A 25311-nucleotide genomic window follows, 5' to 3' on the forward strand; every position below is an offset into this window, starting at 1 on the left:
TGATTTTACCTGCTTTGGTAACAGTTATAAATGGTTAGATTTGCACCACCCTTCTAGAAGTCTTCCGATAAAATGTGTTAGTCACCATGATTTTTAAAATAGCAGCTTATGTCGAGACATAATCCACACACATCACCATCCACCCATTGACCGCATACCATCCAGTGGGCTCCAGTGTAGTCACAGTTGTTCAACCCTCAACAATCAGATTTTGAACATTTTCATTCTCCCCAGATGAGATCCTATATTCATTAGGGACACTCCCTTCTCCCTACAGCCTCTGTGGTCAGCAGTCTCTTCTCCCTAAAGATCGCTTCCCAATGTTTCCTATAAGTGGAATCCTACATTATGTGTTGTTTTGTGGCCAGCTTCTTGTGCCAAGAGTCCCGTTGTCTGCTTTCTCCACTGCAGAGTTGTATCCATGCGCCGTCGTGTGGCGCCTCACTCGTGTGCGTTGGCTCAGGCAGATGTGTGGGCTCTCCTGGTTCTGTCATCTGCACTAGGTTTTCGTCAACATGTTTTAAAGGGATTTGGAACTTTTTTCTGTGGTTCTGCATGCGCTTCAGTACTACATTGAGTTAACTGGGTGGCGCAGGGTGGGGATAGCAGTGTCATTTGAGGGTTCAAGCGAGTAGCAGTAGAGTTGAGGGATTTGTTAGATTTTACCATGCACAACCGTGGGACCTGCTCACAGCCTTTTGCTAATGGTGCTGGAGTCCATTGGGCATGTAGTCTGTGAGGGACGGTTAGTGGGAAGCAGGGTAAGTGAGGCTGAGCTGGAGCCACATCCCTGTGAGCGTCTCCTGACTTCCAGGTCCCCTAGCGGCCTGGCAGGCAGGGAAACCCCCACGCCTACAGGGCTGTGGGCTCCTTGGCTTCCACCTTCCAGATGGCCAGCATGGTGGCTCCTGAGATAGGGCACATGGGTGTGTACACTGGAGTGTAGCTAACTCAGCACACCACACAAATCCACCATTTGGTCTGGCCTTTGGACTGTCAAACTTTTTGTTACTGGGATCCTGTTGCAGTTTAAAAATTGATGAGAACCCCAAAGAGCTTTCAGGTAGTGGGTTATATCTGTCACTATTTGCTGTCTTAAAAAGCTATAACTATGACCAGTCTTACTCATTTAGGAATAATAAACCAATACATGGCAACACAAATAATGTGCATTTTATAGGAAATAAATATTTTCCCAAACAAAAAAATTTTAATGAGGAATGGCATTATTTTTATATTTTTACAAATTTCTTTATTGTCTGGCTTAATAGAAGACAGCTGGATTCTGCTTTTTCTCTGCCTCTGCTTTCTATCACTTGCACTGTATTTTAGTGGAAGTAGAAAACCCAGTCTTACAGAGGTGTCTGGTTCATAAAGGGAGCAGTAGTTTAATAGCCTTTTAAGATAATTGTGACAGTTCTTTGATACTACACCAAATTTGGTAGCTTCTTAAGGTTAATTGCAGTGTGCCAGTTTGAAACCCTACAAATTAACTTTTTTTTTTTTTTAGATTTTATTTATTCATAAGAAATATATAGAGAGAGGTAGAGACATAGGCAGAGGGAGGCTCCCCTGTGGGGAGCCCAATGCCGGACTTGACCCCAGAACCCTGTGATTACACCCTGAGCCAAAGGCAGATGCTCAACTGCTGAGCCACCCAGGTGTTCCCAAATTAATTATTATACTAAGATTCACTGGTATGTATGTATGTATGTATGTAAGTATGTATTTATTTGAGAGAGAATAAGAGCATGAGTGGGGGTTGGGGGGGGTGGAGAGAGGGACAAGCAGATTTGTGCTGAATGCAGAGCCCAGGACCCTCAGATCATGGCCTAAGCTGAAATGAAGAGTGGCTTAACCAGCTCAGCCACCCAGGTACCCCTGTCTTGTACTTGGAATGGACCTTTTCTATATGATTCATTGGTCGTTTGGAAAAGTTTGATTCACTGAGTTACCCAGATCTTGTAAATATTGACACATTGCATCGTACAGTTAACATTTAAAAAAAAATGAGTGTAAGTCCCCTAAGTCACATTTATGTGTCCTAGCAACCTTGTGCTGTTACTTAATTGGGAACAGGGTTGTAGTTACAATTCTAGAAAGCTCTTTGGGACAAAGAGAGCTGTGACTTCTGTTAGGTATGAAAAGTCTTAATACATCCCAGAAGCATGGGTGAAGATGGTTGGGTGGTATTTAGGGTAGCCTGACTGTCCCCACCAGCAGGGTGGCCACTTGATGTGCATGGGCCGCTGCCATCGGGTGGGAGCAGGTGTTGTTCTTTGGCCCCCTGTGATGGGGAAGTGCCATGGACAGGGGCGTGGGCACCAGATTTGTTCATCTTCTCCCCATCACTTGCAGGTGTTTATAAGATGATCCTGTTAAGATGAGTAACAGGTTGCATGAGAATTCAAGGAGGGAGCACTTAAACCAAAAATAACTTGTAATTTTGATTATTTTCCTTTCTAACCCTTTATAAGGGCTACCATTCCACTTGTTAATACCTGTTTTGTTTCTCTCCTCCGTGCTCCCTCCCCCTCGCCATTTTCTCTATTTTCCAGAAGCTTGTATGGAACAGTTGGAACTCATTGGGAAATCATTCTGGATTCACTTTATTTTTTAAAAGATTTTATTTATATATTCATGAGAGAGAGGCAGAGGGAGAAGCAGGCTCCATGCAGGGAGCCAGATGTGAGACTCGAACCCGGGACTCCGAGATCACACCCTGAGCCAAAGGCAGGCGCTCAACCGCTGAGCCACCCAGGCGTCCCTCATTCTGGATTTAAACATGATTTGTAAAACAGCACACTTCTTAATGTTCCTCAGTTTATTGGCACATAGTATGCGCCTGTTATTAAACATACTGGCTTTTAGTTCTGATCTCTCACTTCCCTGGCTCCTTCACATTTGCAGCTCCTTCTCCCCCCCCCAAAAAAAAATAAAAACAACAACAAATTTTGATGCAGACATTTGTGCACTGCTTTGTACAAGACCATCTAAAGGTCTTGGGGCAAAGAAGATTCAGACCGTCCATCTTTTGTATAAAATCTTTTAGTTCTCTTTTTCCCAGATAGTTAAAGGATCTGAAACCATATATCAAGGGAGTGTTGTTTTAAAGAGTCAGTAGGTTGGGATCCCTGGGTGGCGCAGCGGTTTGGCGCCTGCCTTTGGCCCAGGGCGCGATCCTGGAGACCCGGGATCGAATCCCACGTCGGGCTCCCGGTGCATGGAGCCTGCTTCTCCCTCTGCCTGTGTCTCTGCCTCTCTCTCTATCTCTCTGTGACTATCGTAAATAAATAAAAATTAAAAAAAATAAAAAATAAAGAGTCAGTAGGTTATTTCTTATCTCTGCCCTACAGATGAGTTTTATTCCCTTTTGTTTTTTAAATTACTATAAAGTGAAATTGACTTGCAGGCGGGTTTCTGTGACTTTAACACCTGTACAGATTTGTGTAACCATCACCTCAATCAGGATACATAGCGGTTCCCTCCCTGCAAAATGCTCCTCAGGCTTTTCTTGTGTAGTCACATCTTCCATCTAGTGCAAACCCCTGGCAACCGCTGATATGTCCTCTGTCCCTTACTGTTTTGTCATTTTGCAAGTGTCATGTAAATGGAGTCATACCATGTAAACTTTTAGGTTGGCTGCTTTCTTCAGGGTAGCATCCACGCTGGGTGTGTCAATCCTTCATTCCCTTCTGTGGCTCAGTAGTATTCCATGTACACGTGCACCAGGGTTTATCCCTGTTCCCATGGAAGGACATCTGGCTTGCCTCCAGTATTTGGTCAGTTATGAATGAAGCCACTCTAAATATCTGTGGCAGGTTTTGTGTGGATGGAGTTTTCCTTTCTTTAGAGTAAGATGCAGAATGGTTGGGTCGTCTGGCACAGTATGTTAACCTTACACCAAACTGCTAAACTCTGACTACTGTGCCATCTGCGTCCCACATTATTGTACGAGAGAGCCGGTTGGTCCACATCCTTGTCAGCACTTGATATTGTCAGTATTTTAAGTTTTAGGCACCCAAGCGTGGGTAGTAATACCTTACTGTGGTTCTCATTTGCACACACCTAACAGCTGCTAGTCAGACAACCCACGTGCTTATTTGCCATATCCTGTTTGAAGTGTCCGTTCAAGTATTGGGTGGTTTGATTGCTGTCAAGTGTTGAGAGCCCTTTAAGTATTTGAGATGCAAGCCCTCGGTCAGGGAAGTGATACACACCCATTTTGGCCTTAATCTGTAGCTTGTCCTTTCTCATATGGTATCCTTTTGGTTGGAGCAAAACCTTTTAGTTTTAGCAAAGTCTAGCTTGTCAAAATGTTCTTGTATGGATTCTTTGCCCCATCCCACATGTTTTCTTCTTAAAGTCTTACGGTGTTAGGTTTTATATTTATATCTAAGATCCATTATGAGTTAGTTTCTGTGTAACGTGTGTGGTGGAGATTCCTTTTTGTGGCTTATGGATGTCCAGCTGTTTCTTTACTATTTGTTATAAAGACTTTTCCTTTTCCATTGAATTGCTTACCCCTTTGTCAAAAATAGTAACATTTTTGTGGGTCTGTTACTGGACTCTACTGTCCTGTTCATCTCTGCTCATCCCTTGGCTAAGACAATACTCTCTGTGATTACTTTGGTTGCCATGTTGATTACTGAAGCTTTTGAGTGAGTTTAATCGGGTGGTATAATTCCTCAAACTGTGTTCTTTCCAAAATTGTTTAATTTACTGTATGTATCTCCTTCATTTTTCCACAAAAACTTAGAATCAGCTTATCTGTAAGTATAAAAAAAATCTTGGGATTTTGACCGGAATTGTGTTCAAACAGAAGGACGAGTTTGTAGAGAGCTGATATGTTGACTAGGAGTCTTCAGTCCACGAGCATGGTGTCTCCTGTTCTAATGACCCTGCCTTTTGAATGTCCAGTTCTCAAAGGGACGTTGCTTGTGCACAGCAGGTCAAGGTCTCCACTGGTTTGTGGACTGAAGTGTCTTGTCCCCCTGTTTTTTTTTTTTTTTTTTTTTTAAACCACATTTCTTTTGCTGTTCTCTGGGAAACTAGTCTTCCTCCTAGGAACGTTTAAACAATTTCTGTGGCCACTGGTGTTTTACAAAGTCTTGAATGTGGCTGTTTCTTGATAGCTCTGGTGGGTCCGCTCAACAGGAGGGCAAGAAGGAGGTGTGGTGAGTGGTGATCAGCCTGCACCAGTGTGTTAAGGAATCCAGAAACAACCTAGGGTTCTATCTTAGGTTGCTTTTTGCTTATTTATGTTTATTTTGAGAAGTTCTTTCTACCCCCTAGATGGGGCTTGAACTCATGACCTGACAGAGAGCAAGAGCTACATGCTCTGTCAACTGAGCCAGCCAGGGGCCCCTCTAGGTTGCTCTTTGTGGTGTTATTCAAATAGAGAACCCATTTGAAATGGCTCTATTTGACTACCTAAAAAAAATTTTTTTAAAAGATTTTATTTATTCATGAGAGAGAGAGTGAGAGGCAGAGACACAGGCAGAGGGAGAAGCAGGCTCCATGCAGGGAGCCTGATGCAGGACTTGATCCCAGGATCCCGGGATCACGACCCGAACCAAAGGCAGATGCTCAACCACTGAGCCACCTAGGTGTCCCTACTTTTTAAAAGTTTTAATTAGCACAATCAGGAGTTTGCTTAAAATCTCTCCTCTGTGTCTGACCTCACCCCCAGCCCCTAGAATCCTTTCTTTTTTTTTTTTTTAAGTTCTTAAGGGAAATCCAGACATTAAAAAGATGCTGCCGTCTGCCAAGGTGTAGACAGCTTCCAGACCATAAATAGTTGAGGCAATCTCTGCTCTGTGACTGTCCCAGAACTCCCACTGGCTCCTGAATCTGCATGTGCCGCCAGTACACCCTCTTTTTCCTTCTCTGGTGTACCTTCTAAGGACTCTTGGGCTGGTGTTAGGACGTATTTGGTTTGTACCCTTTGCTCTCTGGTTTGCTCTGTGTGTGTGTGTGTTTTTACATTGTTAAAAGATAGTAAGTATGCTCTGAACCTTCTAAACTAACAACATGGAAGCAAGAAGGCAAGGAAGAAAGATGCCATTCCCCAGAAGTAAGCATTGTGCGCTTAATGTCTGGTGGGTCTAGTGGGTCTACGTCGTTATGTCGTGGATACATACACTTGCCTCACTCATTCTGTAGGGACGTCCTGGTAACTCAGGGATGCCTGTCTTGGTGGGATACCCCCTTAACTACAGTTTTACTTTCTTTAAAACTACATGAGTGTAAAGTGAACTTCTACACATAAGTAAATTTTGTAGATAATTAAAATTTTAAAATACCAAAATGTTTACTCTTTTTAGACCAATACTGCAGAAAGTAGAACAAGTGTGTTTCAGCTGACGTGACTCAGTTGTTCAGTACATCATTTGCTGTTGCAGGAGCCCTCAGAACTCTGTCCCCATGCAAAGTAGCTTATTTCTATTAAGTGCTCTTCTCGTTTTAGATACAGTTTTATTGAGATATAATTTGCAGTTCTCTCATTCCAAGTGGACAGTGCAGTGGCTGTTAGCATACCTACAGAGTTGTGCAGCTGTCACCGTAGTCAATCTTGGAAGATTTTTTTTGCCAAAAAGAAACCCCTGCACTCCCTCGCCATGACCCCTCCTGCCTTCCCATCCTCCAGCTCCATGCAACCTCTGATCAGCATCCTATACATTTGCCTGTTCTGGACACTTCATACTATATGTAACCCTTCATATTGGGCATTAACTGTTCTCTGTAAAAAAATGGTGTTTCATTGTAAGAAATGCTTGTCTAGATCTTTGGGTATGGATGTTAGTTTTCTTTGGAATAGATTCCTAGGAATGACATTTGAATAAAAGGATATTCAGCTTTTTGGTTTTAATAAATACAGCTTTTGGGTTGAATAGTTGACAGCCATTTGACACCACTCATTTTGTGACACTCTCCATCACTGCGTTTCCAGTATTTTTCACTGTTAATCTGGTACATAAACATTGGTTTCGCCTTAGAGAAGTTGAGCATATGTATTAGTCGTATGTATATTTTTTTCTTTAGGATTTTATTATTTGAGAAGAGAGAGAGAGCACATGCACAGGTGCGGGAGAGGGACAGAGGAAGAGAGAGAAGCAGACTAGACTCCCCGGTGAGTAGGGATCCCAGTGCAGGGCTCGATCCCAGGACCCTGAGATCATGACCTGAGCCAAAGGCAGATGCTTAACCAACTGAGCCACCCAGGCACCCGAGTCATTTGTATTTTTTATGAATTTCTCCCTTGTGGTAGTTGGGTTGTTTCATTCATTCATTCATTCATTGTTGGGTTGTTTCTTCTGGAGTTTTAGGAACTGTGTGTATTCTGGATATTAATCCTTTGGCCATTGTGTGATACAAATACTTCCCACCTTTGTCCTGTGGCTTCCCTGAAACTCAGTCTCTGCTGGGCATGCTGGGACTTCCTTTTCTTTCCCACAAGTGGTCTGTGCTGTACAAGTTAGCAGATAAGTGGCATTTCTCTTTTTCTGTGGAACAGGACGGTGTGTGTGAGCAAGCAACACAGACATAATTACAAGCTCTTTAGCCACGCAGTGTAGCCCTCTCCGTGCCTACCAGCATTCACGCCAGTCGCCAGAGTGTGTGATATGACTGGCAGTTAGGGCGATCCTCTTGGGAATAGATGATTTTTTACATAATCAAGCCAGACTGGAGGCCCCAAACAAATATTTTTATTTAAGGTACACAAATGTATATATGGCTGTCTTTGGGGGTTTTATTTTCATATACCTAATTTAAATCAGGATTGTTTCAGGGTATAGAGTTGTCAGGTCTCAACACAGTGGGTCTGCTTTCAACCTTCAGGCTCCATGAAGCTGTGTGTGCACTGCCCCTGGGCCCTGCGGTGGCCCACCAATGGCAGAGGACCAGAGACCTCCCTGGTTAGTAGGACAGGACTGCACCTGAAAGTGGGCTCCCAGCCAGCCTCATGGGGGATGCATATAGCCAAATTGTATATAAAATCATAAAAGGAGTAAAACCAGACACTTTAGAGTTGTGGTATTGATTTAGCCATGGTTTCATTGTTAACAGTACTGGCAGGCTAGCCCCGGGGGCAAGATAGTAAAAAAAAAACAGTAACAAAACCAAACCACCTCATCCACATCCTCTGTGGACTCAGAGGAGCTTCTGATGGAACCCACCTGCCTGTGATGGTTGGGACAGGCTCGACCAGGTGGATGCTTGGGGGTGGCGGCCCTGGTCTGGGAACTGGGACCATCTCAGGTCGCAATGCCCTTAAGGGCACGGGAGGCTTGCCCTGCTAGTGAGCCCTTATTGTAGCCATCAGGGCCCTCCATGGCCTTGGCCCTGCCCGCCTTCTGTCTGGACCTCCTCTCCCTCTTTTACCCTCGCCCAGTGCCCTTGGCCCTGTTGGCTCTGTCCAGGGTGTGCTTCTCTGGGGTCTCTGCCAGCCTGGCTCCTTTGCACTCTGGGGTCTCCACGCAGATGTCACCTGTCCCCACGAAGCTAGTGTTCTGCAGCTCTGTGACTGTGCTCTCTCCTCCCGTCTTGGCAGTTGTCCCTTCTCGTCTCCTCCCACAAGAAAGCGAGCAGCAGGAGACCAGGGGGCTTATCTCTCTGTTCCCTCCTGAACCCCAAGGCCCAGCCCAGCTCTGGGCACAGAGGAGACACTCGATAAGTAGGTTGACTGACTACTGAGAAGGGTACCGGCTCTGCCTGGCCCGGCCTCAGGTGCCTGCTGTTCAACCTCCCCCACCTGGAAAGGATGGCATGCAGCAAGGAAGTAATGAAGGTGTTGTTTTAGTTAGTAGTTACTGTAATTGCAGGCACCCAGGGCATGCTCGTGTTTTAGGGAGATGTATTGAATCCCTGGTAATGTAATGATGGACTAGGGAGGAACTTTTTGAAGCACAGTTGAAGCTTGCCATCTAGGACCTCATTCAGAAACTGCGTCTGAGAGGCTCCCCTTTCCTCGCCAGGCACAGAGAGCTGGCAGGGAGGCATCTGTGTTTCCTCCCGGTCCCCAGGCGTGTGGTCTTTGTGACTGGGGAGGCGAGGGTGGCAAACAGGCAGCATTCCTGGTCAGCACCTGCTGCTTTGCACCTGGTGGCTGGGAGGAGTGGTCACTCTTAGGGACCACTCTTCTGGAAGAGAGAGACCAGTTGCAGAGGCCATGGGGCCCACCATCCTCACCTTATTGTCTCCTTGGGTGACTGTCATCCCTTTGTGACCTCTATGTTCTGCCTGAGGCCCAGTGTTGGCCTAGAAGAATCCCACAGAGGGCCTGGAGTTGACTCCATAGCTCCTGAGGCTTCCCAGATACTGTGTTTGCCAGGAGCATTTCCCAGCTCTCAGGGGTCTCTGGTTACTTGGGGAGTGTCCCGCCTCTCCCTCCCCTGCACAGGGGCCTGCTCAGGACTGCCTTCCCTGTGCCACTTGTGGGGTCCCACACATCAGTCACCTGCTCTGTCTCCTGGTCTGCCTCTGTCTGTAGCCAGCCCCGCACTCTGCCTCTCACTGTTGTTGGGTTATCAGCTGTCACTTTGCTCCTCTCATTGAGCTTAGTTCTAGGTCCTGTACATTAGGATTTATGCTGTGGGCCAGAGCATCAACAGATGAGTTGTATTTGAATTCTCCAAAGCAGGAATGAGGGAGCTGGGGCTAAGAGTTGGAAGAGCTCTCCTGAAAAGTGCATGAATGTTGCGCAGGACTTGGGTCATCTGATACATTGCTCTGTGTCACTTGGCAGCCTTGTAGTCTTGGATGCTCTGCCACTCGTTGCCATCGGGAGGAGTTTGGCTATCTACTGGTGGTGGGCGGTGGCGGGGAGTCCGACGTGTTTGGGAACGACAACCTGGTGATAAAATGTAGCAGGACTGAAATCAGTACAGATGGTGGCATCATTCGAGTGGCAAAAAATCTAAAATAGATAACTGGAGGTAGTCATGGTCCGAGGATGGTTGAGTAAATCATGGCATGTTGTGGTGCTATTCAGAATTAAGTTCCTATGCATATTTATGTGTACCGACTTGGGGTAGCTCTAGTTTATTCGTGTAATGTTAATACCATTTTTTGTTCATGAGAAAACGCATGTACGTTGCTGCATACACATATATAGGAATAGTAAGGATGTCTGAAAGAAGACGCGTAAGACAGTGACTTCTTCCTTCACGTCAGGATTGGAGTGGACAAATCATTTCCCTTAATTCATCTCTGTTCTGCCTGCCTTGCTACTGTGAGCATTTCATTCTTTCAAATCCAAAAGTAAAAATAAATATAGAACCAGGACCTGCACAAAAATGTTTATAGCAGCTTTGTTTGTAATAACCTTAAATTGTAAACAGCCCTGATGTTCTCAGGTTCAGATGGTGTGTCCCTGCCATGGAATCCTACTCAGCAGTATATAAAGAAACCAGTTGTTGGGATCTTTGGGTGGCGCAGCGGTTTAGCGCCTGCCTTTGGCCCAGGGCGCGATCCTGGAGACCCGGGATCGAATCCCACATCGGGCTCCCGGTGCATGGAGCCTCCTTCTTCCTCTGCCTGTGTCTCTGCCTCTCTCTCTCTCTCTCTCTCTCTCTGTGTGACTATCATAAATAAATAAAAATTAAAAAAAAAAAAAAAAAAAAACAGTTGTTGACCTGAGTCTCAAGGGAATTGTGCTGAGTGAGGAGGGCATTCCAAAAGGTTATTTACTGTATCCATTTTTTTTTTTTTTTTTTTTTTTTTTTTATTTATGATAGTCACAGAGAGAGAGAGAGGCAGAGACACAGGCAGAGGGAGAAGCAGGCTCCATGCACCGGGAGCCCGATGTGGGATTCGATCCCGGGTCTCCAGGATCGCGCCCCGGGCCAAAGGCAAGGCGCCAAACCGCTGCGCCACCCAGGGATCCCTACTGTATCCATTTATATAACATTCTTGAAATGACAAAATTATGGGGACAGAGAAGGTTCATCATTTCCAGGGGTTATGGGAGAAGAGTGTGCACAACGGGGATGGTGTGTGGGTGGCTATAAAAGGGCAACCCAGGGCAGCCTGGGTGGCACAGCGGTTTAGCGCCGCCTGCAGCCCAGGGTGTGATCTTGGAGACCCGGGATCGAGTCCCACGTCGGGCTTCCTGCATGGAGCCTGCTTCTCCCTCTGCCTGTGTCTCTGCCTCTCTCTGTGTGAATATCATGAATAAATAAATAAAATCTTTAAAAAAAAAAAAAGGCAATCCAAGGGTCCTTGTGTTGGAACTGTTCGTGTCTTGACTGGACAGACACACACACCTATGCGTGTCTTACAAGTTCAAGTGAACAGTAACAAGGTTAATGTGTTGCATCAGTGTCGGTGTCCTGATTGTGAATTGAACTATGATTTCCCAAAATGGTGCCAGGGGAACTGGGTGAAGGGAAGTGGATCTCTATTATTTCTATAATTGTGAATCTATGGAACACTGGGTGGCTCCTTTGGTTAAATGGCTGCCTTTGGCTTGGGTCATGATGCCAGGGTTCTGGGATGGAGCCCCATATGGGGGCTCCCTGCTCAGCAGGGAGTCTCCTTCTCCCTCTGCCCTCCCATGTTCTCTTGCTCGCTCACTCTCAAATAAAGAAGATCTTAAAAAAAATAGTTGCGTGTCCACAGTTATCTCAACAGTATGTTTTTTTTGTTGTTGTTGTTGTTGTTTTGTTTTTTTTTAAACATTTATTCACGAGAGAGACAGGCAGAGACTTAGGTAGCTGGAGAAGCAGGCTCCATGCGGGGAGCCTAATGTAGGACTCAATCCCAGGACCCCAGGATCACGCTGTAAGCTGAAGGCAGAGCCACCCAGGAATCCCTCAACAGTATGTTTAATACAGAATTAAATCAGGGTGATCTAGTAGAAATTTGTAGGAGTATAGGCTATGTTGGGAGTAGACACTTAAAAAAGCATATCAAGAAATTCAGACTTCAAAACAGCATCAGGCCCTGGCGCCTGGGTGGTTCAGTCAGGTCAGCATCTGCCTCTTGGTTTCAGCTCAGGTTATGATCTCAGGGTCATGAGATGGAGTCCTGCACTGGGCTCTGCACTCAGCAGGGAGTTGGCTTGATCTTCTCTCTCTCTCTCCCGCTGCACCCCCCCTCCAGCTCTCTCTCTCTCTTTTATTTATTTATTTTTTTAAAGATTTTTTAATTTATTTATTCATGAGAGACAGAGAGAGGCAGAGACACAGGCTGAGGGAGAAGCAGGCTCCATGTGGGGAGCCCAACGTGCGACTCGATCCCAGGTCTCCAGGATCAGGCCCTGGGCCGAAGGCAGGCACTAAACCGCTGAGCCACCCAGGGATCCCCTCTCTCTCTCTTTTAAATAAACAACAACAGCAAAAAGAAAACAGCACCGTGCCTCTTTCCTCAGGACTTTTTACTTTATTTCTTCCTGACTGGTGCCTCTGGGTTCATTTGGGGGCTCCATCTAACATGTACTGTATCTAAGAAGTGAGCACTCCTCCTGGAGGACAGACCACGTGGGCAGAGCTGGTCTTCTGGAGGAAGAGCCAAGGATGTGGACGGGGCTCCCCTGGGGACAGTGCCCCTCATGTCCAGCTGTAGCCTGAAGCCAGTGAGTCCACTGGTAAAGGGAGCTTGTGGTTGTTACCTGAGAATGTCTGCACTGGGCCTGGCACTCAGTGGGGGCTCAGTAAGTAAATGGAGTTTTACAGATTCATGAAACACTCCAGCAGACTTGACATCCTGTTTCCTCTCCTGCCCTGCTCCAGCACAGACCACGCTCGCTCTCAGGCTGCTCTTTTCTCCCTTGAATTGTGTGAGAATTGCAGGCTGCTGAGGTGGATGCTTCATGTCCAGATTTTCCACATAGAAATTTAATATCAGTTACATTTGTTGCTTCTTATGCTTAAGGGTTTTCTGTTTTGTCTTCTTTCAAGTAAACTTTCACTTTTGGATGAATTCTGGGTTTACAGGAGAGAGGTACTACGTTAGCTCTAGGTCTGTGTTCCCCTCAGCCAGGTTCCCGCGCTGTTAGGGACCCACAGCAGCAGCTGAGGAACCTAGTAATAGTAACCCCACTGTCGACTTTTTTTCCCATTAACATCCTCTTTCTGTTTCTGGACCACTTTGCCTTTTGGAAGTGATTATCTAAATTGATGAGGTTGCTTGAATATATTCCTTGTCCTGAACCCAAGAATTGAGTGTGTGTGTGGGGGGGAGGGGGCTTTAACAAAAAGAATGCTGAGGTGGAGCTCCTAGAGATTCTATGCAGTCACTCTGATGTGGAGACGAGAGAACCCTCCCCTCCCCAGCCCCTGCAGACACTACTATCAAGCCATGCAGACATGGCGGGGAATCACAAGCTTGGACAAGAAGGTGACTGGGGGGAGGCTCAGATGGGGCTTCTTATTAGGTGCTGATGGATTTCCAGAACCAGTACTGTTATTTCTGAACTGCCCCTACTAAACATATTTGGGATTGTTAATTAAGAGATCAATATGCAGGGAGATACCAGTGTTCTCATTTACCATGATAACCTCTACTTTATGTAAGGTTCTTTTTTTTTTTAAAGATTTTATTTATTTATTCATGATAGACATAGAGAGGCAGAGACACAGGTAGAGGGAGAAGCAGGCTCCATGCAGGGAGCCCGACGGGGGACTTGATCCCAGGTCTCCAGGATCATGCCCTGGGCCAAAGGCAGGCGCTAAACCACCCAGGGATTGATCCCCTGTAAGGTTCCTTAAAATGAGTTCGGTGCCAGGAGAGGAGACCAGGTGAGGAGGACTCATAGAAGTCAGAGGGCTTTTGACTTGGAATTCCAGATGAACTGGAGTTAGACCGTGTACTCTGTGTTGGCACTCCATATAGTCTAGCCTTTTAACTGAGCTAGTGTTTTGTTCACTGGCTTGTATCACACTAGTTGGAAAGTTTGAGGAGGAATCTGGGGCCTGAGCAGAGACTGAATCTGAGGTGTGGCTGGATCTTTGTGGTCTAGGCACCACCTGGTGGCGGTACATGAATTTCTTACTTGGAAGGCTGCTGCGAGGTCTTACTGTGTTGGTTTGTCCCCTCAACTCGGGCTGTTTGGGGAGAGGTTTCAGTAATTTTTGTAAAGTGACAGAAAATGTTAAAGCCAGCAAATTGAAATTCTGCTCTTTCTTATTTCATCCAGGAGTGAGATTCAGACACTGAATTAGCACCACCTCATTTCCATAGCAATTGGCAAGTGTTCTTTGTTGAGTAGGTACTGTGTTGTGACCTCACAAATGGAAGTTAGTGGGAAGGGAAGCTGAATATAAGCATGGGCTCCTCAGTAGAAAGAGGAGGAAGTGTATTGGGTCTGTAACCAACCACCCTAGCCTCCTGTGTATTTCTAGTCTTCAGAAAAGGCATTTTGTGTCCTATTGTATATATATTAAAATTGTGCCTCTGGTACTTAAGCTTTACCAGTCTCAAGTAATGGAAATGATCTTTGATCGTATTTGAGTGTCATAAATATATTTTGAAATAATCACTGCTTCTCCCCCTCAGATATTTGGCACATTTGGGACCTTTTGTCTTTTTATTTGAAGCATGCCATATTGTTCTTGGAAGTGCTCACCAAGCATTTTCCCAATCTTATTTGAGACCATTGTGTGTCAAAAAAGTAGTGCTGTGGTTCACATTTGACCAAATGAGAGTTAACACATTTGGGGAAATTCCAACTAGATGAGACATAAAATTCAGGAATAGGATCACCGTATAAATGCATATACATGCCAATTTTGTACTTCTTTGATGATAATGAAGGAAGTCTTGCCATTTGAGATATTTCTGCAAGTCTAATACAGAGTTTTTGTGGGCTTTGGGTGCTTTCATCATTGAATTCAGGTCCAGGGATTTACTGTGTCTTAATTAAAATTTTAATCCTCCTGCTGAATTAACTCATTTATGAGGAGCTTTTTTTAACTGGATATTCAGTCCCTTAGGAGCTAGACTTGAGTTGCCAACTTTTTCTACCAAGGCCTTGTGGCAGTTGGTTGGGAGCATCAGTGGGGCCTGTTATTGGCCAGATTCTCATGTACGTAGTGGACCTACCAGGGACTTTTTGTCATTTCACAGCTACTGGCGTGGACCAGCATCTTCATGCTTAAGGAGGGTAGAAAAGAGCAAATTGATCAGACCAGTACAGATGTGTAAAAAGGTGGGATACTGCTCAGGAGAACCTCAGTTCAAATGTAGAACTCTCTTACTTTGCCTTTAGGGGCCAACTGATCCTGTTTTAATTAACACTAGAATAGGATCCCTCATTCGTAAAATATTAGATTTTTGTCAGTGCACTGTAGTTAATCCTACTTCCAAAAAACTGTGGCTCACTTTTTTTCCTACCCTACACAGTCAAGGGCTGTGATCCGTAGATCTTTTGACTTGGTCTTGATTTTTTTTTTTTTTTTAAGATTTATTTATTTGAGGGCAGCCCAGGTTGCTCAGCGGTTTAGTGCCGTCTTCAGCCCAGGGTGTGATCCTGGAGACCCGGGATCGAGTCCCAAGTCAGGCTCCCTGCATGGAGCCTGCTTCTCCCTTTGCCTGTGTCTCTGCCTCTCGCACTCTCTCTCTCTCTCTGTCTCTCTGTGTGTGTCTTTCATGAATAAATAAATGAAATCTAAAAAAAAAATTTTTTTTTTTATTTATTTGAGAGAAAGAGCACATGAGAGTGCAGGGAGAGGGAGAGGGCAAAGCATACTCCACATTGAGCATGGAGCCCCATGCAGGGCTTCATCTCACCACCCTGAGATCACAACCTGGCCAAAATCAAGAGTCAGGCACTTAACCAACTGAGCCACCCAGATGCTCCAGTCTGATCTTGATTTTTCTTCTTTTTTTTAATTACCATGACTCCTGGTTTAAAAAAAAAAAAAAAGAGGACTCTTATTTCAAGTCACAAAAACCTTTTAAAGAAGATACCTTGTTTCAGTTACAATCTGAATTCACTTGGATCTCAGAATCTTCAGGATTACAGATCATTTGGAGAATTCTATGACCTGCTGTGGTTTATAGACTGCTTACATTTACATAGCATCCTTGTTACAGGTGTGATGTTCTATTTTGTATAGAGATTTTTGTTTTTGCAGTCATGCACTAAAAACTATATTTTAAGTCAATTGTAAGACAGATTTGAACTGAGGAACTAAATTAAAATACCAGGCATACATCAAGCAAATTATTTTAAGATTTATGGTATATTCATGTGATGTGAGTCTGTGTATAGTGCAGACTCCTACTACCAGTGCTTCTGGAGAGCCTTTTAATATGTGCCCTTCCAATGTTTATCATGTAAAAGGGAAATGAGAATTTGTTCTTATTCCAACAAACTGTCTTTTATAACCAAAGGTTGCTTAGTATCTTTTTCTTTTTTGTAACTTAGCATAGCTTAGAGAACTTTGCATATGGGTACATTGAGAACCTTTATAAAACACTGCTGCATAATATTTCTATTGGTGGAATGTGCCATATCTATTTCATAGGGCTTCATAGGGGTTTTTCCTCATAAAATATTTTTTTAAATATTTTATTTATTCATGACAGACACACACAGAGAGAGGCAGAGACGCAGGCAGAGGGAGAAGCAGGCTCCGTGCAGGGAGCCTGACGTGGGACTCAATCCCGGGTGTCCAGGATCACACCTCGGGCTGAAGGCAGTGCTAAACCACTGGGCTACGGGGGCTGCCCTAAAATATTTTTAATGATGGTTTGATGTTAATTTAGGATGATAAATGTGTATAAAAGACTATTTCAAAGTACCGTATCTTTCATGTTGCTTTTTAAACACATATGTTTTAAGAGTTTAGAGTTTTAGCTAATTAAGCAACTTCAAAAAGGATTTCTCTTCCTCACCCCCACCCCAGTTTTTTTGTGTGTGTTTGCGTGAGGGTATGATGATGGAGGGACCATTTCAAAAATGTGTATGTTTGTTTCTATTTTTATTTTTTAAGGTTTTTTTTTTTTTTAATTTATTCATGAGAGACGCAGAGAGAGAGGGGCAGAGACGTAGGCAAAGGGAGAAGCAGGCTTCTCGCAGGGAGCCTGATGTGGGACTTGATCCCAGATGCCGGGATCATACCCTGAGCCAAAGGTAGACTGTTCAACCGCTGAGCCACCCAGGCGTCTCTATTTTTAAAAATAACTTCAATACAAGTGTTAATTGTATATATTGATAATAGTTAATAAAACAAGAGTATCAGGATTAGAAGTGACACAAATTTGGTAATACCGGTTTCTTGGCCTCCAAGGATTTCTGAGTTCTGTTTTGAGATGCTTAAGGGGAAAGACATGGTTTATATTCAGGAATTACTTGAGAGATGTAATCTGATAATTGGGGGTTTGGGAGAGTGTCTAGAGGGGAACGGGGAGGGTGCTGTCCCTGGTGCTGAATCAGACCCGCTGACGATCTGATGGGGGAAATGTTTTGAAAAGTTGCAGGCCTAGGACACACTTAGGTAGCTGTTTTAAAAACCACATCTCCTATTTGTAGCTGAGACTGTTGATTTCAGTCAGAATGCATACAGGAAACATAAGGGGGCCACATTAGTTGCAGTGAGCTGTTCTGACATGTGGAAGAAGGAGAGGGTTTACATATGAAAGATGGACCCTGTTTGCCACCGAAGGCTATTTAAATCCCAACACTTGACCTAGCATTTTGTTTTTTTTTCCTTTTAAGCCAACGACCTACGTCAGTGTAAGAAGATTGCTTTTAAATAGAGATGAGAATGATATTTGCCATTCATTGCTTCAAAGTTTTGAATCCATGCCTTTGATTATATATAAATGTTTGTCAAGCCATATTTCAGCAAGCATTTAGAAATCTGTAACACATCTTTTTATGTGCTTCTTAATCCTCCTAGGGACCCCCTTTCACACACCTTCTGCCCCAACTCCCCCATTCTGGTTTTTGCATGGATTTATACTTCAGTTACTACAATAATTGTCCAATGGCACTTTAGGACTCACAGTTTTTTGCTGTTTTAAAGCATTAACATGTGGTAGAAAGTTCCATTGCACGTTGCTCTGTATGTATTTAGTTAACCATGTTTTTTCTAGGATTGAGTTTTATTTTTATTTTTAAAAGTATTTTAGGGATCCCTGGGTGGCGCAGCGGTTTGGCGCCTGCCTTTGGCCCAGGGCGCGATCCTGGAGACCCGGGATCGAATCCCACATCAGGCTCCCGGTGCATGGAGCCTGCTTCTCCCTCCGCCTGTGTCTCTGCCTCTCTCTCTCTCTCTGTGACTATCATAAATAAATAAAAAATTTAAAAAAAAAAAGTATTTTATTTATTTGAGAGAGAGAGAGCGCGCGCGCATGAGTAGGGAGAGGAACAGTGGGAAGGGGAGAAGCGGGGTCCCTGCTGAGCAGGGAGCTTGACCTGAGCTGAAGGCAGACACTTCACTGACTAACCCAGGTGCCCCTTGGGGTTGAGTTTTAATGAGTAGGAAGCCTATTTCAAAATATCATTGCAAATGGAGCAAATGTGGTATACTGGTTGTTCGTGTCCCATTTAGCATTTTGAAAGCAATGAAAATTCGTAGTAAACATATTAGTAAATACCTTTTGGGATAGGGCATGTTTATTATGGCACATTTGGATCATATTAGTGACTAGAAATCGTCAGAAGTACAAATATGTTTTTATTTATTTAATTCAAGACCTAAAGGTAAAAACCATGGAATTTCTTTTTCTTTTTTTTTTTTTTTTTTTAAAGCTGGAGACACAGATGACCCACCAAGAATTACTCAAAACCCTGTTATCAACGGGAATGTAGCCATGAGTGATGGGCACAACAACACAGAGGAAGATATGGAGGATGGTGAGTACATGTGGTTTGTTTACTTGCATTGGGCAGAAAACAATCAGAAACACATTTCTTCCTTGAGTACTTCTGAGTTTCTTAGGCATAGCTAGTTTTCAGGAGGTCTATATCTGAAGAAAATTTAGGAGCCCGTTTTGGATTTGAATTTCAAGATTACCTGCTTATTTCAGGGTAAGGTGGTTCTCCCCAGCCTAGGCAAGAAGGTTTAAATACAGAAGTTTGTAGCAGATGGGGATTTACTCAGGCTTGCAATTTCCCAGCCACTGTTAGTGTTCAGAACAAGTGTATCTTACTCTCCTTTCCTTTTTATTTGCAGCAAGATACTTCTAGACATTGGAACTTGGGTTTCCATTGCATTCTTACTGTAGTTGTTTGTAGCTGGTAATTCTTCCCCGCTCCCATTAGGTGTGAAATTAGAATCGAGCTTTGGGTTTCATTCTCCCACACTAACTTTTGGTCTATATCTTCTGTGCCAAACGTGTATGCAGAGGTATATGCATGGACATTTTGTGCCCAGGAAATCACTTTCTTTTGAGGCCATTTCTTCTATATAATTTATCAGATAGGTGACCTGTACATTTATTTGCAAGGTCAAAATCGTGAGTCGGTAGCAGCCAGTAATCGCTTTATGCAGTCCCTGGAATCTTGCAGTGTAATATAAAACCATGTTCTGTCAAAAGCCTGTCCATCAATCCTCATGAGGGTTGTGTCCTTCCCAGGGGAGTAACGGGGCAATTGAAAGGAACCATCAGTCCCGGGCTGCGCCACCAGAAGGACTGCTGTTCAGACCTCCTGCCAAAAGTTCAGCCTCCATGAGAAACTGCAGCCGTAGTTGAGAGTTCTCTCACAGTGCGGTTTACCCCCTGGCAGCTGGCTGAGGCAATATCTGAGGAAGGTAAAGAGGCGTGGTCTAAACCCCGCTGCTTTGTTACCTGTGGAGTGCGCTTCCCACCGTAGATCAAGGGCAAAGGTGTGGGTGTGGTCTCTTTGGTTGCTGGGCTCTTGGTTTCATTTCAGACACCGGAGATGCCAAAAGTGATTCAGAGAGTGCAGTTGGGAAGGTGCAGCCAGGCCCGGTGGGCCCGGTGTGAATCAGAGAGGGCTTCCAGTCACTTGAGCAGTAACTGGCTTACCCCAGGCAGAGAGCTCCCTGTCTAGTTCCACAGAGCAATTCTAAACGAATATTTCTGCACGTGTTTTTTTTGGGGGGGAAGGCTTGGGATGAGGCACAGATGTAGATAAAGGGCAGGGTTTCTCTACCTTGGCACTGTTGCCTTTTTGGGCGCATCATTCTTGGTTTTAGGGGTCTGTTCTAGTGTGATCAGATGCCAGTGTCATCCCTGCAGTCATGCCCACTCCCTGCAGTCCCGACAACCAGAAATGTCTCTGGACACAGCCAGGGGTCTCTGGGGGTCCAGATTGCCTCACTTGAGAACCACTGTTAGGAGATTATAATATACATAAAACCTCTTTCCTTTTGAGGCAATTTTTACTAAATCAGTATAATAAGTAATACTGCCAAACCATAGAACCTAAAAGTGAAAATACTCCCATAGTGAGTTACCAGACAGGTAAAAGGCATTATAGGACAAAGCAGAGTGGTCTTCAGTGGCACTGTATTCCTTCCTGATTTGGGATTTTAGGTGTCTTTTGAAAGGCCCAGGCTAGGAGAGTGAAATGATTGTCTCTCTATGATGATAAGGGGATGGAAGGGAGATTGTCCTGCTTCTAGGAGTAGAAGCCTTAGTTTACGGCAGCATTTTCCCAATCCCAATAGGTATTTTGAAACTCTTTTCTGTGGGATGTTAGCATGTGATGAGAAGTATTCAGTGGTCTAGGAAGTTGGAGCGGTGTTGGGTCAAGCAAATGTCCATATCATGGAGCTTCTCTGGACTGTCCATACCTTAAAATCTTTTTCCAAAAGACTCGTTTTGTTAGTGATTCCCGAACACTGAACCCCCTTTGCTGAATCTGCTTTTGACATTGTAAAAATAGGGCATGCAATCTGGGAAATATCGGATTAGGCTTATATCTACTGGGTAGAAGGGCCTTTTTTGGGAGGGCATTTTCTCTACAAAAGTTAAGTAGCTGACAGCACAGGCAGGAATTTGGTTGAGATAGAGCCGTATTTAAAAGTCCTATTAATGGAATTATGAGCAAGAGTCAGAGTCGTTTTCTGGTTGCACTTACCTATGCTACTTTGATTTTGGTTTCTTACTCAGGTTTTCCTTAGATAATGATGAGAGAAGTTTTAGAGTAAATGCAGCCTCTGCAAATGTAGATTGTCGGTACCCATGAAACAAAAGTAATTTCTGAGGGCCAACTAGGACTTGCAAAGAATAAAAAATTGAGGTTTGATAAAATTAACTGCAAGAGCGCCATTTGGGGACTCTTTAGGCTAATCTTCTGATTTAAAACAAAAGATTGTATCTTCCTCTACCTTTTTCATGCAACTGGATCCTAGTCTGGTACATTGGCCTTTGCCCTGGGAAGATAAGGTTGGAGTACAAAGGGCATGGTGGACGCTGCTCTGTAAGGGCAAGAGTGGAGGTGGAGGGTAACCAAGTTTTCATGTTGAGGATGTATGGTGACCGCAGGTAGCAGAAACTCCTCATCCTGTCCTTGACAATAAAAAGAGGCATGGAGCAATGCACTAAATTCAGCATTCAGGCAGGTTATAGAGTCTCTGTTTGGATGAAACACTAATTCTGCAGGATGTGGGGCATCCTTCAGAATCTCAAGTGTACTGCTTTAATTTTTTTTTTTAATTTTGAAGTAATTATATATAGACACAGGGAAGTTGCAAAAATAGGATCTTGGAGTACCTTTTATCTCTTTTCTTGGGCAAAGATGTTTATGGCTCCCGTAATTCCTCACGGGAGTGTGATCAGGCCAGGTCTTTGTGCCAAAGATAGGTTTCAAGTCTGCTCTGCTTTTTTGTAGGCCCTCCTGTCTTGACCTTTTGGTATATAATGTTATTTTTCATTTATGTAATTAGTTTAAAAAGAGTTGAGAGCCATAAGGTGACATTTTTATTCGCATGAAATCTCATGTTAAATGTCCTGGTTGGCATTTTTCAGAAGTAAGTCTGTCCTAAGGGTGTGCCTTGAATATGAGGTGGAATCTCACATCTAGTATATAAATCCATTTGTGTGAGCTGAGCTCTGTGAGGCAGGATGGTGCCAGGCATGGGCCCCTGAACATCTCTCTGCCTCTGAAGGAAGGGCCTGCCATCTTGTGGATTCGGTACCATGCTGAGTTTTGTTTGAGCCTATTTGATATTTAAGATTAATTTTGGAATTTGACTGAAGTGGGGTAGAACAAAAAAGCATTTCTGATGGGCTTTGACTTTTGTCTGTAAAAATGTAATCGTACAGAGAGTGGAATTGTATCTGAAAACAAATGGGTGAGTTAGAAGAGAGGCAGAACTTGGGAACACTGAACACTTTAGGATCTCATGAGTACATGCCCTGAGGTGATTTTTATTTGGTTAATTGCAGTTCTCTGGTCCCCAAAAAAGAGGACCAGTTTTATTGAGATCTGCTTTTGGGGGATATTAAACTCTGGGATATGACATTTTACCTACCAGAGGCAAGGTCACTGTTAAGGTGCCACAGATCTCAGGTCCTGAAACCTGCTGTGCTCATTTTGTGAAACACCTCAGATAAGATAAACCACTTAGCTTCAGCAAGCCTCAGTTTCCTCATCTGTAAAGTGGGAGTACATCTGCACTTGCCTACCTTACAGAATTGAAATGCTGCTCACATGTGATTTGAGTCTGTGAAATAGTGGCTAAGCCAGTCTAAGACATGACCTTGAACCTATCTCTTGCCTTTTCTATCTTTTTGCCCCTCAAAGGGGTTGAGGTCATACCTACCACTTAATGAAGCTTGAGTACATGCTGCTTCTCTTAGGTAGGACTCACACCTCCTGAGCAGCCCTTGTTTCTGAGGGGCTGTAGCTCTACATGAGCAGGGCTACATGTAACAGAAAAATTGGGGATAAAGAATGTTGAAAGAAGGGGTCAGTGCCAAACTCTCAAGCTTACTTTTGGTTCTTATTTCTTTGGTAAAGAATACTACCCTCTCATGAGGATTGATGGACATGTTTTTCTTAAAAGCAAATTCAGATAGTCACAAACATAAGGGATTTCCATACCCCCCGAGAAGCCCTTATCCTGAGCACCTGGTAGTCTTGGGGAAGTTTGGAGACCGAAGAATGAAGGAGGGCAGTATGTTCTGCTTAACGTGCTCTTACCTCAAGCCTGAGAGTCCCCCTAGGTGCTTCAGTAGCCTGGGGATGAGAGATGCCAAGCCACAAAATGCCTTCCATGTACCATATATTCTGGAGACCTACTGTGTCTCTTTGAGATGTGGCTCCTGGCCCCCTGCCACCCTGTGAACTGTAGCCCTTCTGCAGTCAGATAGGTACTGAAACGGAGAGCAAGCATTTAGAGACTTGTATAGAAGTTTGACCTCGTTGTAGCAGCTTCCTGATGTTTTATAAAAGTGCCAGCCGGTAAGATTGGCGCGGTGACCTGGGGAGGGCTGCTCCTTCACATGACTTTGAGAAGCATCCATCTGGACACTGCTGGGGTTGTCAGGGCTAATCAGCAGCCAGTGTCACTTGTAAATGAATAGTCACCGTCAGTCAGAGGTGAAATACGAAAGTGTGACTTTTAATTGAAAGTCTGCTAAGAGAGGCATCATATCAATACATCACTTTCTACTGGAGGAAACCTTAATTCCTTAAATTGGCCTTCACGTCTTGTTGAGTAAATTTAACAATTTTGACGATTCATGTGGATAAGAATACCAATTTCTTTCTCTTTAAGTTAATCCTCCTTAGGGAGTCCAGGCTGGTAATTTCACAAAAATTGTGGACTGATGAAGTTAACATTTATTTGGGGGCTCACTTCTTAGCCAGATTTGTGTCTCAAACAGTGCTCCCCTGCAGCAGGAGTGGCCGGGGCACTGCTCCCTCTGCACCCGCAAGTGCATGGCCCCTTCACTGCTCCTCTCGGGGCCCACCCGATGGCCTAACACCCAGGCCCACTCCGGCCCACCCCAGCCCGGCACAGGGGAGCAGATGTCACCCGAGCTGCTCCAGGCCTCCTCTGCCAAGCCCAGTCTGCTCACCAAGGAGGACTCGGGAATTGCCAGAGTAGAGTAGATGAGTTCTTACCCAGCTGTGGGATTGAGGAGAGCCGGCAGGTGTGTGTTAGCCCTCTGGGTTTGGGATTTCACTCACCCAGAAGCTGTGTGTCACCTCACTGTTCTAGCTCATCGGCACTTCCCTCAGAGTCAGGCTCTCGCAATTGGGTCGCCCGCAGTTGGTGGTGGTCCCACGCGGTGTCCCACGGCTGTCGGTGCTGTCTCCCAATGTCCAAGCCCTGTGACTGATGTGGCCTTTTCTTGCAGACACGAGTTGGCGCTCCGAGGCCACGTTTCAGTTCACTGTGGAGCGCTTCAGCAGACTGAGTGAGTCGGTCCTTAGCCCTCCGTGTTTTGTGCGAAATCTGCCATGGAAGATTATGGTGATGCCACGCTTTTATCCAGACAGACCACACCAAAAAAGCGTAGGATTCTTTCTCCAGTGCAATGCTGAATCTGATTCCACGTAAGACAGTTTAAATGATGCGATTACAAACCCACAAATAGTTATGCTACGCGATCGATTGGAGGCCCGATCTGATCGGCCTCTCTGAACTTAACAGTTTTGAATTTCCTTGCTGCCTCTGCATAGCCCTTTTGATATTACATTCGGTGAAATACATTTCCCTCTTTAAAATTCACTGGTAGGTATTCTATCCAAACTAGAAAAGGTGTGTGTTGCAACTAAAAACACAAAGTTCATGTGTTAGAATCTACCAGCCCGTGGAACATGGAATTGGGGCCCATGTGGCCTGGCTCACCGCTGGATTGAGGGCTTTCCCGTCCTCCCAGAAACTGCCTGAGAGGACAGCTGTAGTTAAGGAAGATCCCTCAGGTCCTGCAGCTTCCCCTTCAGTGTGTTAACCAGTTCCTCTGTGTTAAATCAGAAAGTTGAAATCAAAACCTTTGAGGGCTTTATAACATGAGCCTCTCCAGCTTATTTTAAGAAAATTGTTTTGTTCCTATAATTTTTTAAAAAGAAGTGTGCAATAAAATGTCTTCAAATTGAGAAAAGTCTCCATGGTCCCTTTATTCAGATGAAACCAAAGATTAGAGGCTTCACATTTTCTACCTATTGATTCATTCTCAAAAGTTTGATTCTTCCCTTAATTAAAAACTGTCACTGTTCAGCATCTATCAGAAGCTTAGTTGATATGGTTTGAGAGGGTCCCGGATCACTTGTCCCCCATTGTCCTTCTCATTCCATGTCGAGGAGCCCATGAGAAGGCTGCTTTCTTGGCCCATGTCTGTCCAGTCACCCCCAGACTGAGGCCCTTTGGAGCATTCATGAAGGCTATTGCCCAAGGGCTCTGGCCCTCGCTGCTCTGTCCAGGCTCCAGGGAACAT

The 25311-nt window shown here is 44.5% G+C and overlaps 1 protein-coding gene across 2 annotated transcripts in view; it reads left to right on the forward strand.

Annotated features, from left to right (window-relative positions):
* Positions 1-25311, forward strand: part of USP7 (ubiquitin specific peptidase 7) — a 64252-nt gene that overhangs the window by 13441 nt on the left and 25500 nt on the right. Inside the window, exons 1-3 of one of the 2 annotated variants that reach the window (XM_041748364.1) lie at positions 18704-18808; positions 19531-19706; positions 24232-24430. In XM_041748364.1, the coding sequence (XP_041604298.1) occupies positions 24345-24430 (86 nt within the window). In that variant the 5' untranslated portion in view covers positions 18704-18808; positions 19531-19706; positions 24232-24344. Of the gene's footprint in view, positions 1-18703; positions 18809-19530; positions 19707-24231; positions 24431-25311 lie in introns of those variants that run through there. The other variant, XM_041748363.1, reaches the window with a different exon arrangement.

The sequence above is a fragment of the Vulpes lagopus genome, chromosome 3 (assembly GCF_018345385.1).
Source record: "Vulpes lagopus strain Blue_001 chromosome 3, ASM1834538v1, whole genome shotgun sequence".
Lineage (NCBI taxonomy): Eukaryota > Metazoa > Chordata > Mammalia > Carnivora > Canidae > Vulpes > Vulpes lagopus.